Raw genomic sequence first — 15,884 nt, 5'->3', positions numbered from 1 at the left:
TTGTTTCAAGTAGCAGAAGATCTCTTCAAATAATTGAGTAGAGTAGACCTGGGTAAGCAAAAATCACAGGAAGCGGTGCGTTGGGATACAACAACAGAAAAAAATTGGGGGTGGGGGGGAGAAACATGGAGGGTTTTGAAGATAAGGGCAAGAAGCTTGTGTAACATCCTGGTGCTGGCAAAAAACCAATTCTGGGATTTAAAGAAGGGCTTGAAGTGGTCGGACTGACAAGATATGTAAGTAATTTTGGCAGTAAAAGTTCTAGTAGATGTGAACAGTTGATGGTGAGGCAAGACCAGAGAGAAATAAGCCACTTGCAATGGTGCGAGCAGAAATAAAATATATCTTGTCTGAGTGGTAAAATTGCCCCTGCTAAATGGTACAATTTCTAAAGAGAAAGATTTTTATTTGCTTGATGTTAATTTTGTCGAGTCAGGCTCACTTTCTCATTGCTTAACTCACACACTGAAGAACACACTTCAGCTTTCTAAATAAAGCACATTTGTTTAAAACTTACTACTTATTTCACTTTTGTAACTGCAGTGAGAGACTCAACACTTCTGGTGCTAAATTTGACTAGTGTAGCTATATAAATACCACCAAGACAACGAGAAGACATGCAAAATTAATTGGTCCACTTTTTGAAATGCTACATGCTGCAGACAATAGTGGTAACATAAAAGATTGGTTGTGGTTGGTATGGTACAGCATAAGAATATGTGTGAGTGCAAATGGAGCACACAGAACTAAGATTGTTGCATGCATTTTTACACCTAACTTAAAATGTATGTATCTTTATGTTTACTTTAAAACAGGGGTCAGCAACCTTTTTCAGCCATGGGCCAGTCCACTGTCCCTCAGACCATGTGCTGGGCCGGACTATATTTTGGGGGGGGGGAAATGAACGAATTCCTATGCCCCACAAATAACCCAGAGATGCATTTTAAATAAAAGGAAACCTTCTACTCATGTAAAAACACACAGATTCCTGGATCGTCCATGGGCTGGATTGATAAGGCGATTGGGCCGCATCCAGCCCACAGGCCTTAGGTTGCCTACCCCTGCTTTAAAATGTGTCCTGTAATTACTTAGCAAAAGGCGGGCATACCAGCAACAAGAGCTAAATGGATCAGAATTAGGATGGTGAATATAGTTTTGGAAAGGTTTAAGAAAATTAAATGGCTTGATATAGTGATGACTTGACAAATGTTTCATCTTAGGTTTTAAATTGATTGAATGGAAGGGAAAATCTTTGGTCCAATGTAAATATTACATCCAAATGAAAGGACTTTGTGCCATGGTGTCTTTTCTGTCAATGTAAAAGAGTTGTAATTTGGCTGTGGTTCCATAATCTACTTTGCTAGGTAATAGTAGAAACTTTAGAAGTTGCTGAAGCAAATAAAGCACTCATTCATTCTCTTTCAATAGTTATTTCTGCGAAGTTGAAAGAAAACAAAAACAAATGGTTTGGACCCAGCCCTTACGTGGAAGTCTCAGTTGATGGACAGTCAAAGAAAACAGAAAAGTGCAACAATACTAATAGTCCAAAATGGAAACAACATCTTACAGTGTAGGTTTGGAAATGTTCCTTATTTTGTTATTTTGTTATAAGAAACAGAAATGCAGCCCCCTTATACTGTGTGATGGATATTGACAAGAGAAAAATGCAGGTCTTATCAGGGTGTGTGATCATGGGAAAAAGTATTTTGTTCTGAGCCATTCCCAAGATCTGTAATTGGAGAACTCCAAATCTTTCCCCCCCCCAATCAGTTTTAACTCATTCACCTGATTTGTATAATATCTAAGTGCACACGATCACACTGTGACCTTATAACCCTCGATAGCTTCACCCTTGTCATTTTAATTATCCCAGTGACTTAAATGTTTTATACTGTGATGCCAATAAAGGTTATTGGTTTGATTTAACTGGTTTAAATGTTTTAGATTTTTTTGTTTGTTTTTAATTAAGCACGGAGGCAGACCAGTAGCTCTGCAAACTAGGTTAGATGGGTTTCAGCCCCTTACACTGTGTAAGGTGTGTCACTAGGTGGGTTCCCTGAGCCTCATGAATGGCTATAGGGGGGAGTACAGGGAGTTGTTCCATAAAAGGGAAGCCCAGAAAGTCCCAATGTACATAGGTGAGCAACTTTAAATATCTTTGTATCTGAACCAAGGTGTACAAGGAATGAGGAGGGAACTAAAGAAGCATACAGTTGCTAGAAGAAAGGTTATTTCCCCCTAAAACTTAGTGAAAGATGTATATACTGTTCTTGCTTCTAAAACTTCAAAACCTGCATGTAAAAATCTGCCTGTAAGATTTACCATGAAATAAATACACTTAGAGTATTATTATTTTTTGTGCACAAGGTTCCCCATTTACCATATTTTTCGCCCTATAGGACGCACCAGCCCATAGGATGCACCTAGTTTTTAGCAGGGCTCCCTAGGCATCAGCGCGCCCCACGCTCCATGCAGCAGGCTGCTGTCCGCAGCCTAGGGAGCCCTGCGGGAATTCCCACGGGCTCTCCAGGCTTGCTGATAGCTTCCTGAAGCGTGGAGAGCGAGAGGGGTCGGTGCACACCGACCCCTCTCGCTCTCCACGCTTCAGTGAAAGCCTGCATTCGCCCCATAGGACGCACACAGACTTCCCCTTCATTTTTGGAGGGGGAAAAGTGCGTCCTATAGGACGAAAAATACGGTATGTGCTACTGAAATAAACATATATTTGCAGGATTAATTTCTGTCATAAAAAGCCACATTTTTCTATAAATGTTACTACTGTTTGGAATATGATAGCTCTTGGAAGATCAATTGATTTGTGCATTTTTTGGGGGTGTTTGTGTCAATTTTGTAATAGTAAGTGACAGGTAAGAGCTGTTTGACAGTGGAACAGACTCCCATGAAAGGTGGTGGACTCATCCGCCTTGGAGATTTTAAGCAGAGGTTAGGCAGCCATCTGTCATGTATAATCTAGTTGAGATTCTGTTGGAAGGGACCATGAAGGGTCATCTAGTCCCACCCCCTACAGCAGGGATCAGCAAACTTTTTCAGCAGGGGGCTGGTCCACTGTCCCTCAGACCTTGTGGGGGGGGGGCGGACTGTATTGTGGGGGGGGGGAATGAATGAATTCCTGTGCCTCACAAATAACCCAGAGATGCATTTTAAATAAAAGGGCACATTCTACTCATGTAAAAACACGCTGATTCCCGGACTGTCCGCGGGCCGGCTTTAGAAGGCAGTTGGGCCGGATCTGGCCCCCGGGCCATAGTTTGCCTACCCATGCCCTACAGTGTAGGAATCTTTGCCCAACATGGGGCTCAAATCATTGCAGGGCGTTAGATTAGATGACCCTTGGTGTCCCTTGCAACTCTACAGTTCTATAAGTCTATGATTCTAAGTTACTCAGAAGTATTTTTAAATGGAACTTGCGAGTATGCATTACAGTATTTCTTGCTTCTTCTTTTTAGAATTGTCTCACCCGTCAGCAACCTGTGCTTCCGTGTATGGAGTCACCAAACGTTGAAATCTGATGTCTTATTGGGAAGCGCCACTCTAGAAATTAAAGAGACTCTCAAAGCAAACAATATGAAACGTAAGTATACAAAAGCACATAACTTGAAATGATGTAAACTTTGGTGTATATGTGTGTGGGCAAATGTTAATATTAAAGATCTTAAGAAGTGTGATGCCCACCCCTGCAGTCTTCCAGAGGGTCCTAAGAACCAGAAATCATTCCATGAAGTCTCCACTAAAATTTGGTTCATTTGGAACAGAGAATATGCAACTATGCTTAAACTCTTATTATTTATTGTACGGTTATGAGGGCTCTTTTGTTTGATGTTAAAGATATTCATGGATGAGTTTTGCTTCTGCTGATTATTGAGAGAAGGGTGGCACAACCTGAGGATGACATAAAAATAAATGAGAATTATACATTGTTCTGCTAGGGACATTTAGGGAAATCAGAACAATATACCATATAACATTAATTCATTGCTAAGAATCTGATGATACCTGTTCCGTGGTAATTGTTGTGGGCTTTACCCACAAGAGCAAATGCTCTAGATCAGTGTTTCCCAACCTTTGGTCTCTAGCTGTTTTTAGACTACACTTCCCATCATCCCTGACCACTGGTCTTGCTCGCTAAGTATGATGGGAGTTGTAGCCCAAAACAGCTGGAGACCCAAGGTTGGGAAACACTGCTCTAGATGAATTCTGCTCAGTGCAGCTGTTGAATATGGACTATAATCTTTGATTGCATGGGCTGAGCATGGATGTCAAATTTAAAACAAGGAGCTAAAGCTTCAGAATCCCATTTTTCAGTAAGGGAATGACCCCCATTTAGTAAAGTTTTCTGAGGCTCACCATGTGCAGTGATCACTGAATGTGTAAGAGGAAATGGAACTGTGGCCATTTCTTAAAAGCTTTCCTCAGCTTTTTCATGAAATTGTATCAATCTTAATCAGTTCACTGCAATAAAAATACAAGCAGTTAAGAACATTGGTTTTTTTGTATATTTTCAATAGTTGAACAAGTGGTGGTGAATATGATGCTTACTGGTGACAAAGAATCAACTGACGGGATTGGAGAGTTGTCTGTCTGTTTAGATGGCATGCAGGTAGATCCTGAGCTGCTGAGTAATGGTGATGCTTCAAGTATAAGAAGTGAGTAATATTTACCTTCTATGTGTGCACACTGCTGTTGCATCATATAACTATTTAACATTTGTTATTGTTGGTAGCTTTTGGCTTTTCTTGAAGAATGCATTGAACCCTGATAAGGACTGTAAGCCAAAGTGCTTTAGGTTACAAACCTATACATGCATGCTTGAGAGTACTGAAGACAGTGACTTGGCTTGCACATAACACTAGGCCAAATCATGGCTAAGCATGAATGAGCACACATACTGGTAGCCACAGTAAAAATTGCATCTGCTTTGCTGCTCCCCAATGCTTCTTCTACCACACTACCTGGAGCTAAGCCACAGTTTACCTTTGTGTTATGTCTGAAGCAGGGATCATGGTTTGTCTCAATCCAGACAAGGTTTATTCTTGGTTAACTGCTTGTGGTCTGTGGGAGGCAAATTACCGAGAGAACCAGTAATTCCCAATCAACCTTCTGCGCACTCCAGCTCTAAAGTACAAAAAACTTTATCCATACTCTGTATTGGAGCTGTTGTGGGAACTCTGATCTCTTGCAATAATTAAAACGCGAATGGCATATATTTTGACCAATAGTGAAAATCATGCTTATTTCTTATGTCTCTTTATAAAACAACACAAATGTTAAAATAAGTTTCCATTTCTTTATTTTTAATATTAAAGGTCCTGTGCAGAATGATGGCTCCAGGGCAAAAAATGAAACAAGGTAAGGTGGTTTTCCACACCTGCAGTGGAGTTGTGGAGTGCTGATAGTTGTGATGTTTAAAGTGCTGAGATTTAGCAGTTTTGTAGATATTTCAGAGTATTGGAAACTGGTTGGAAGTGGTCATGGGGATACAAGCATCCTTAGTAGTTTTAGTACAGTGACCTTAGTTTAAGAACAGCTTAGTTTATGAACAACTCAGATTAAGAAGTTTGTGAACTTTGCCTTGGAAGCAGAACATGTTCCGCTTCCTGTTGAGTGTGTTCCATGGGAAAGCACGCCTTGGTTTAAGAACGCTTTGGTTTAAGAACTGACTTCCGGAGTGGATTAAGTTTGTTAACCAAGGTACCACTGAATAAAAAAATTGTCCAGTAGCACCTTAGAGACCAACTAAGTATGTTCTGGGTATAAGTTCTCGTGTGCATGCACACTTCTTCAGATACCGTGTGCATGCACACGAAAGCTTATACCCAGAACATACTTAGTTGGTCTCTAAGATACTACTGGACAATTTATTTATTTATTTCGACTGCCTCAGACCAACACGGCTACCTACCTGAATCAAGGTACCACTGTAATTGTAAGAGTGTCTAGCTTGTAAAAATCTTGGTTATAATAGACACACATTTCAAAAGAAATGAAGAAAATGAAAGCAAAATCCAGTTTCTGTTCAGATCTTCACCAATAAATAATCATTTACTCAGGCAAAAGAGTTGGTGCACGCATATTTTTAAGATGGGGTGGATGACATTCTTGTTTGGGATGACTTCCCCTTCTGGAGGCAGGCAAGGTCTTCACAGGGTCTTCAGAGCTTTTCATAATAATAATAATAATAATAATAATAATTTATACCCCACCCATCTGGCTGGGTTTCCCCAGCCACTCTGGGCGGCTTCCAACAGTACAGAATCAGACATTAAAAACTTCCCTAAAGAGGGCTGCCTTCAGTTGTCTTTTAAAAGTAAAATAGTTGTTTATTGCCTTGACATCTGCTGGGAGGGCGTTCCACTACCGAGAAGGCCCTCTGTCTGGTTCCCTGTAACCTTACTTCTCGCAATGAGGGAACCGCCAGAAGGCCCTCGGCGCTGTCTTCTCCAAGGGGGAAGGAACTCTTACCCACCATATTCACCCTGTTGTGGTCAGATGGTGAGGCTTGCAATCCAGGAATCCTTCCCACAGCCAACCCTGGATGGGCTTGAACTACCAACCTTCTGGTTAGCAGCCAGACACACTGACCCATTGGACGCTTAGTCCAACTTAATTGTATGCAATAGAATAAATACCTCTGTGTCTGTGTCCTTACAGTTCCTTTATTCCATCCTGAAAAGCACATTGTTTGTGATACAAAGTTTTTAGTTCTTGTAAACTGCAAGTAACAAAAGATTTTATAATATCTGAGTTGACAGTTTTAAAATTCCCTCAAAGTCTGAAGCAGCAAGATGAATTCTGAATATATTCCACTTGAAATAGTGTTTATTAGTACCTTTTGAAATATATGTGAAACAGGATCATGGCCATGTTTATGCTAAACTAAAATGCTGCTGCTGCTGCTAATGCTAATGTTAGGCTCTTGACACTGTGAAGATTCTGACTATAAGCCTGTAAATAAGTGGTGTAGTTAATTTTATGTGTAGTTTTTACTGCCTTAAATTATCAGAATCTTCCAGTTGTGTTTTCTTAACACATTTTAATTAAAATATACATTTTGTTTGTTCAGGATATATCAAGAAACAAATAACACATACACAAAACAATGTACATTTCAGTTGAAAAGTTAAATATGGATGTTTTTGTTAGCTATTACAAAAGTTCTTTGTGGTTATAATTGGTCACAATGTAATGAGCATGACTAAAGTTTAATGATGGTTTGTTTTTTGTTCCGAGTCCAAGCTACTCATAGCATTAACACTTGGCTCAGTTGCCTGAGACAGCCTCAGTTCATTTTAAACATTTTCTTGTTCATTATGCCAGAAATTCATAGGTCTCCTTTCACAATGTCAACCTTCCACAATAATAAAAATAATTTAATTTACAAATGGTAAGCTATTTCATCTAGTCAGAAGTTTTTATCAGGGTGGCATTTCAAATAATTGCAGATTTGCAAATATTTGAATAAGATGTCCTGTATTTCTTTGACTCTTATAGAAGGTTTGATATCTAAGGGGCACATTTCTTGTGGTTTATGTTATTTTGCCCACTTGAAGTTTTTATAATTGAAAATAAAATGATTGTCAGTAGTTGGCTTGAATATATTACAATTCAGCCATAACCCTACTGATGCTTTTTTGTTTGTCTGAAACCTACCTACACCTACCTATTTTATTTATTTGAGAGCTATCAACTCCTTACAGTTGCTATCAAGTTTTCAGTATCATTTACACATACCAATGTAGTTAGGAAGCTGTTGTAAAATTTGTAGCCTAAAATCTAAGCTGGAGAAAAATTAATTAAGCTACAGTGTTTGTTTTATCTTTAAGGTGAGCATTATGAACCTCTGTGACTCATATTTCTGGTCCAGGAGCATATGTTTTGATGGCATCACTATATATGAACATATATATGTTTCTGAACTTTTATAAGAAGAGGGTTCTAATTTGTTTATATGAATTGTGACAAGACTTCAATTAGGAAACTTCTTTTTCAAAATTGTTTTAACATTCAGTGAGATGTCCATGTCTCCATGATAATTTGTATTGTGATTTCTCATAAAGGAACAATACAAATGGTCCTGAAAGCTGTGAGTCTCCCGGGTCTAGTGACAGCAGAGCATCTAATGGCAATGATTCTCCATTAATTGCAAATGGAGGTTGTAAGCCTGCTAGACCGCCTAGACCATCTCGGCCACCTCCACCTACTCCACGTAGACCCTCCGCTCCACCTGGTATGTCTGCAAGAGAAAAGTATCACTTTAAAAGTTCTTGAATGCAGTGTTTGTTTGAATTAAGTTTGTTCAATGTATTCTGCCACTGCACTAGTGTATTAAAGCTCTGTCTAATATAATAAAAGATAATGCCACATGCATCTCCCCTCCAAAAAATTGTGGCTTAATTCATAATAAGCATGCTTTAGCATTTGTGAAGCCAGATATATTTCTGTCTGACCTTCAGCAAAGCATTCTTAAACTGCTGAAAGGAAAAGCTATACAGCTCAGAAGTGCATCATATGGTAATTCTGAGAACACACATTGTCCCTCAGTTAAATTATGGAAGTTTTCTTCATACAAAATACTGAAGTAGCTTTATGTGACGCCTACTGAAGTTGCAGCCTGGAATTTTCTTTTCAAGGACTTCAGGCTTTCTGTGGTCAAGAGAAAGAGGCAACTGCTTCAAAAAGAATCTCTTTCATAGTGTTCTCTTAATCAGAGCACAGATTTCCTGTAAATGAAATAGAACAATGAGCCAAACTAAAATTCAAGAAGGCTTTTCCATTTAGGGTTGAACTGAGTTCTGATAGGTTTGTGGAAATGTTGTTGAAAGGGTTTCTGCCATTGACTACTTTTACTTAGAAGTCTGGAAACTTAATAACTACCGTGTACCAAGTAGTTATTTGAGGGCTTATCTGTTCCTGCTTTGCTGTACTGCTGTCTTGAATCTATTTCAGGGGGAGAGGTAAAAGTATAAATAAATATACAATACTGGAATTAAAATAAACATAAATATTTGTCTTTTTCTTGCCTGTGTTCTTTGCAGCATGTGTCAATGGTACTTCTTCCACAGAATCAGAAGGGGCTAGTGCAGGATTGGTGCCAACTACAAGTTCAGCATCGGAACAAAACTCAGAGGGAGCAACAGCAGGAACGGGTGCTCCTGCAGCAGCTGCTTTGGCCACACCACCAATATCCAGACAAGTTCAGCCAGTAACTCCAGCTTCACAGCCACATCACACAGTTAGTCAAGGTCCTCTTCCACCTGGGTAAGAGTTTGATGCTCTTAGGTTTTATGTTATACATAGGTCTCTAACACAAAATTTCCTGCAAGATAAAAGTTTCCTCCGTCTCATCCATTTGATTTCTAAAAGCACCAAAATATACTATGCTTTATACAGTACATTGCATTTGCAGGGTGGAACTAAAAAAAAGCCACAAAAGAGTTAAAGTAAAACCTGTGTAATAATTAGAAAAAATAGAACACCAGCACGGAAATGCTTGAGACAAGATGTGAGTTTTTAATTATTTAAAGCTGAGAGGTCAGCTAAATATTAAAGTGAAAGATATCATGAATTAACTGAGTTGAGAGAAATCACAGAGATGAGAAACAGCACAATGAGTGGAACTTTTTGTTCTAATTTTCATGAATTCACTCACTGCAGCTCCTTGTGCCATACACCTTTGCATTCTGTAGAGTCTGCAGACCACCAGGAATATCTTTTCAGGAAGGAAGAGGCAGGGAAGCCCTATTCCTGCAAGTAGAACTCTTCACAGTTCTTGAAATCCAAGCTAATACAGAGAGACAATCAACAGACTTTATCTAGAGCAGTAATATGAGCTGAGAAAGGCAAGTATCAAAGATAATGGTCATACTTTTCAGTCTTCTCAGCAAGTTTTGTTGCTTGAAGAAGTGAGCAAAGGCAAAAATGAATACAGTGGTACCTCAGGTTACATACGCTTCAGATTACAGACTCTGCTAACCCAGAAATAGTGCTTCAGATTAAGAACTTTGCTTCAGGATGAGAGCAGAAATCGTGCTCTGGTGGCACGGTGGCAGCAGGAGGTCCCCATTAGCTAAAGTGGTGCTTCAGGTTAAGAACAGTTTCAGGTTAAGTACGGACCTCCGGAACGAAGTAAGTACTTAACCTGAGATACCACTGTATTAGAGCATAAGATCCTTTTGTCTGTCTCCCTATTTAAGAACAACTAAGTTCAGCACTTGGCTTGTGGAACAAGATACATTTGTTTATATTGTGGTGGACTACCCCACAATACAGTGGTAAAAGGTAATCTGGCATGAGCACATAATTCCATAAGATCTGATAAATGACACACCCCAATAATAAGTTTTAGAAGCCTTTTTTCCCACCATCTCCATTCTCTGCAAAACACTTTTTAAAACTATTGTACGTGCCCAATTACGATGATGATCACAAATTCAAAACTTCCATAGTTGAATACCTATACAAGAAAGCCAGTATGTTTATAAATACAGTTGAATGGCTGCAGTTTGAATATGTATAGTGAGAAATGGATACAATTCTGTGTGTGCAATATATGTGGTAGCATGTAGCCACAGTGGGCCAATGTGGCTGCTGTTGCTTAGTGGGTTTGGAATCTAAATGTCCTGAAATTTTTGATCTTAAGTCAGTGTGATATGGTACAGGGTGGAGCTGAATATGTTTTCATGGAGTATGTTTTAAAGAAGCTCTGTGGTTCACTAAATTTCTAAAGCAAGAGTACATATTCAACATCTCCAATAATGTTAGTCATGCCATAGCAGTTTAAAAGTATGCACTCTTCCTGAAAAATAGAAGTTCAGTGGTACCTCGCAAGGCAAATGCCTCGCAAGACGAAAAACGCGCAAGACGAAAAATGCGCAAGACGAAAGAGTTTTCCGTTTTTTGAGTCGTTCCACAATATGAATTTCCCTATGGGCTTGCTTCGCAAGATGAAACGTCTTGCGAGTTCTTGCGAGTTTGTTTCCTTTTTCTTAAAGCCGCTAAGCCGTTAATAGCCGCTAAGCCGCTAATAGCTGTGCGAAAAAACCGCAAGACGAAGAGACTCGTGGAACGGATTAATTTCGTCTTGCGAGGCACCACTGTTTTGCCTTTCTGGATTAGGTCAAGATTCATTTAGTTCAGTGTGCTTTCTTCCACAATGGCTAGCTAGATATCCATAGGAAGTCTGTAAGTAAACAGGCACTAAGAAAAGAACTACTGATCCATTGGTGGATTGTGACATACCCTTCATCCATACCTTATGAGATGGGAATTGTCAGACCTCAACCACAGGGATGGGGGCTCAGATCCTAACTTGTTGACTTTGGAGCAGACTTCTGTCAGCATAACATAATTTACAAGATTCATATAAGATCACAACCGATAATTCCCATGTATGCTACTCTCTGCAACTTTGAGAAAGGAGGGGAACACTATAAAGATGACCAATAAATCCTATTCCTATAAAATGTGTCCAAGGGAAGGAATCACAGAATGTCCCTCAAGAGTTATATGGTACTAGTGTCATAAATACAAATGTAAAATTAAACCCTCGTCTTTGTCTTGTATAGAAACAAATGTGTTTGAAAATGCCATTTCATTAATTGTCACAATGAAGATTTAGTCCTACAGTAAGCCCACAACTTACATGCATGTCAAAATAAAAATTAAACGGAACAGGAAGGGGGTGGGGTTCAAGGAAAAATGACTTTGGCATTTTGACTATATGTGATTTTAGACACAATCTCTGGAACGTAACCCCCGCATAAGTAGCAGGCTTACTGTGTACAAAACAGATCAGGGGACCATTTGGAAATAAGAACTATGAGAAAGCAACAAGGTGAATAGGTTGGCGCAATAGTACATACAAATTATTTGTGTATTTCCAGCTGGGAACAACGAGTGGATCAACATGGCCGAGTATATTACGTAGATCATGTTGAAAAAAGAACTACATGGGACAGGCCAGAACCTCTTCCCCCAGGGTGAGTCACTTGGTGATCTGTCAAACTGTGCTTGATAACATGCTTGAAGATGTCATTCCAAGCTTGCCATCTTCATGTCCAGCTTAGGTCCAGTTAAAATATTGCACTTCCAGATAGCTAAGTCAAGGTTCTGTGAAAAGAAAATGGGTCTAATTTGCACTTTATTCTGTGTATGTTGAATCTTAAGACTGGCTGTAGAAATGTCAGTTATATTAGGCCATGGGAGGCCAATGGTGCCACAAACCGCCAAAATCTGTGGCATTCCTTGGCAGCAATTGAAGTGCCTCTAGGCATGGATATGGTATATTTAAGCCTGCTATGCTGCTCACTGTTTCAGTAGAGGAGAATCAAAACCAGCCAAAGAAGTCGGATGTGTTTGGGGTCTGCATCATAATGTTGTTGCATATGAAAGTGATATTTTCTCATCCTTTGGACTTGCAGCACACTTCTAGAGGTTTTAAAAAAATGGCGGACCGATAAATAGATATTGCTACCTCAAATTAGGAAGTTCAGAGCAAAGTGCAGAACCTTTAATCAAATGACAAACCCCTTGGAATTGAGTAATAAGGTGACATAAAGCAAAACTGAGGAATTATTGTGCTGACCCGCTTTGTCCTATTATGTTGAACAAGTGCTCCTGTATTCCATTCTGTCAGACTGTAGTCTACTGTGAAGTCAGTGCATTCATTTGACTATATCATCTGTGTTCTTTAGCTGGGAACGTCGAGTTGACAACATGGGGCGGATTTACTATGTTGACCATTTCACCAGAACAACCACCTGGCAGCGGCCAACTTTGGAATCTGTCCGGAATTATGAACAGTGGCAACTTCAGCGCAGCCAGCTTCAAGGAGCTATGCAACAATTTAACCAGAGGTTTATATATGGGGTGAGAACACTGAGGATTGGGCTGGAATTCATATTGGCATAACATCTGCTAATGCAGATTATCTCAACAGCACTTGCTCTATCCTCAGCCTAAAATTCCTAATAACTAATCACTAATACTTCAGAGACAGCAAAAAGTAGAGTAGTATCTAAATAAAACAGGGTGATTGATTTCTACACATGGAAGTTACTCATTTCCCTCCAAACATTTCAATGGAAATTTCTTTAGTATACAAAGTATAACCTGTTTGTCAGATTTAGTTGTAGTTTAAATTGATCACAGAGGGTTACAAATCAAATATATTTTGCCTATGGCTTCTTACTTTGCCATTTGCCAGCAAAGATTGTTATGTTAATTCAAGCAGCTGTAGGCAAGCGCAGAGTTACTGGCAAGGGTTGTTCAAGGCATAGTGAGAGCATATTTTGATTGAACTTCATAGGATGCCGTCCTTGGAAACCATATTATCAGGTCTTTGGCTTGGTATTTTTATTTTCTGCAGAATTGGATGAAAGTAGGTTGCTTCTACTGTGGAGTGGAAGTCTGTCAGATTCCAGAAAGGTGGATGCAGTGGTTGTCCCACAAGGACAGACATATTACCATTTTGGGATGGTAAAATCCTATTCCTTTCCTAGTTTTTGTGGGCATTGGTTTGGAAAAGTGAGAGAGGTGCCGATGGCTAAGAAACTTGCCAAATAGGTCCAGGGACTATCTTGTTAGGTGATTTTACCTTCATTACAAAAAGGTAGAAAGGTCTTTTAAAAATAACCAGTTGTAAGTATAATGTATATGATTTATCCAAGCTTAGATTTTTCAGTCAGTAGTTTACAGTATGCTTTCTTGTGATTGCAGAATCAAGACTTCACACAGAACAAAGAATTTGATCCTCTTGGTCCCCTGCCACATGGATGGGGTAAGGTCTTTAAAAGTTCTGGTTCTCAACATCACTTAAATAGTGGTCCAAGCCAACACTGAGTCTAGCTATTACTCTGCCATCATGAGGTGTTTTTTTATTGCACTCTGATGACTCCAGAAACCTGATAAAAGTAGTATTTACTTGGGGATCACAATAATGCCACTTCAAATTCAGAGCTCTCCAGCCAGCAAGACTGCAAATCTCAGTAGGTGTTGGGCAGTCTTTGTAGATAAATTGTGTTCATATCGCAAGAGGAATAGTGTAATATGTAGCACAGTTCTTCTGAGAAGCATAAACACCCATTGGTTGGCATCCATCTGCTTCAGGAGGCAATGGAAGTGTGTGCCTTCAGGAGTGAAGACCTATATTTCATACATATTATAGTCTCTTGTCATTGAGTTGGTATACAATTATAGGGACCTTTATTAGTTTAGTAGCAGAATCATAAGTAACGGTGTTTCATCTAGGACAGGAATCTGAGCCCTACTCTCACAACCAATCATCTGTACTGCTATCTATACTACTGACCTGTGCAAGGTTCTCCCTGAAGGAGATGTCCTTGACTTGGATATAAAGTGCTGTTCTACTGAGGTTTCATGAACTAGGAAGTTAAGATGATGGAACACAATGTATTCATTAGTTGGATGATATGTTGAAACAGCTGGTATGAAATGCTAAGTTTCCAGACTGGGCATTTGGGCACAATTCAAGTCAAAGGGGGGAGCAGAACTGCCAAACACATGGGGTTCTATCTAAAGAAGTGCTTGCACAAGGTGAACTTCCTTCCTTTCCCTCCTGCCCTCTGCTTCCCCTTGTGTCCCTACAGAAAAGATCACGCTTAGGCAAGCTGCCTCTGCCAGATTTCCTGTTCCCACTGTTCTACATCCCAAGTCTTTCATGAGGGCCCCCAACCCTTAAGAGGTTTTTTGTTGGCAGAGGGGAGAAAGAAGTGATATATTCCCCATAGCTCCTGGCATATATAATTCACTGTCATTATCTTAACATTATCTAAACTATATGTCCATGATAACTAAAATGATCCTAATTTATATTCCCTCAGAAAAGAGAACAGACGCCAATGGCAGAGTATATTTTGTCAATCACAATACACGCATCACACAGTGGGAAGATCCCAGAAGCCAAGGGTAAGATTTTTCTCTTCTCTTAATAGTCTTCAGAACATAATCCAAAATCAAGCAAACACAGGCAACATTTTGGTTTACTACTATTTCTAAACTTTCCTTCATCCCAGAGAGATTCCCCAGCAAATAATAAATACATAGCTCAAGATATATTAAAACCAAAATACATATATATTCTGATTAGCAATCATGATGAACAAAATCATTCTTTGCTCATCTCCCCCAAAGAACCTGATGGACAAAACTGTTTTTACCTGACTACAACAAGCTGTTCTTGAGAGGGACAACTGTATTACTAATGGGAGGGTGTTCCAAAATGAAGGTGCCATAGCAGAGAAGGCCATATCCCAGGTTCCTGCATAATGTACCGCAGGCATAGGTGGGATCATGATTATGACATGCTCTGCAGATTTTAAGTCTAAGAGTGAGATATATTGGCAGAAGTTCTTCATCAAGTACTTGGGGCCCAGGCTATATGGGGTTTGATATACCAGAATCAAAACCTTAAGTTGGGCCCATCAGCAAATAGGCAACCAGTGCAGTTCTTAAGATTTGTTGAGATATGGTCCCACCTTGCAGTGCCACTCAGCTGATGGCTGCATTGTCACTAGCTCCAGTTTCTAGACCATCTTCAAGGACAGCCTCATTTAGAACTCATTGCAGTAGTGCTAAATGGGAGGTTAACCTAGCCATAGTGGTCCATGCTGTGGTATCTTGGTTCAGGAAGGACTATAGTTGGTGAACCAGCCCTAGCTGGAAATAGGCACTTCTTACCCCTGGAGCCACCTGAGCTTCCAGTTGAAAGTGTTGGTTCCAGGAGCACCCCAAGGCTACACACCTTGTCCTTCAGGAGGAGTGTGGTCCCAACTAACACAGGTTGCCTCAATTCCTGAATATAAGAACTATCAGCACCTGCATCATGTCCAGATTCAATCTAAGTTTGG

General features: G+C 39.7%; 1 protein-coding gene across 3 annotated transcripts in view; it reads left to right on the top strand.

Moving 5' to 3' along the window:
• ITCH (itchy E3 ubiquitin protein ligase) overlaps positions 1–15,884 on the top strand; it is a 50,264-nt gene that overhangs the window by 17,631 nt on the left and 16,749 nt on the right. For 2 of the 3 annotated variants that reach the window (XM_081916771.1, XM_081916772.1), the window contains 10 exons: positions 1,429–1,570; positions 3,468–3,592; positions 4,527–4,664; positions 5,325–5,367; positions 8,076–8,245; positions 9,054–9,276; positions 11,901–11,996; positions 12,711–12,885; positions 13,735–13,795; positions 14,859–14,943. In XM_081916771.1, coding sequence (XP_081772897.1) covers positions 1,429–1,570; positions 3,468–3,592; positions 4,527–4,664; positions 5,325–5,367; positions 8,076–8,245; positions 9,054–9,276; positions 11,901–11,996; positions 12,711–12,885; positions 13,735–13,795; positions 14,859–14,943 — 1,258 coding nt within the window. The remainder of the gene's footprint in view (positions 1–1,428; positions 1,571–3,467; positions 3,593–4,526; positions 4,665–5,324; positions 5,368–8,075; positions 8,246–9,053; positions 9,277–11,900; positions 11,997–12,710; positions 12,886–13,734; positions 13,796–14,858; positions 14,944–15,884) is intronic. The other variant, XM_081916773.1, reaches the window with a different exon arrangement.

The sequence above is a fragment of the Podarcis melisellensis genome (assembly GCF_964234715.1).
Source record: "Podarcis melisellensis genome assembly, chromosome: 6".
Classification (NCBI taxonomy): Eukaryota; Metazoa; Chordata; class Lepidosauria; order Squamata; family Lacertidae; genus Podarcis; species Podarcis melisellensis.
Note: the sequence above shows the minus strand (reverse complement) of the source record. Positions and strands in the feature narration are given on the sequence as shown.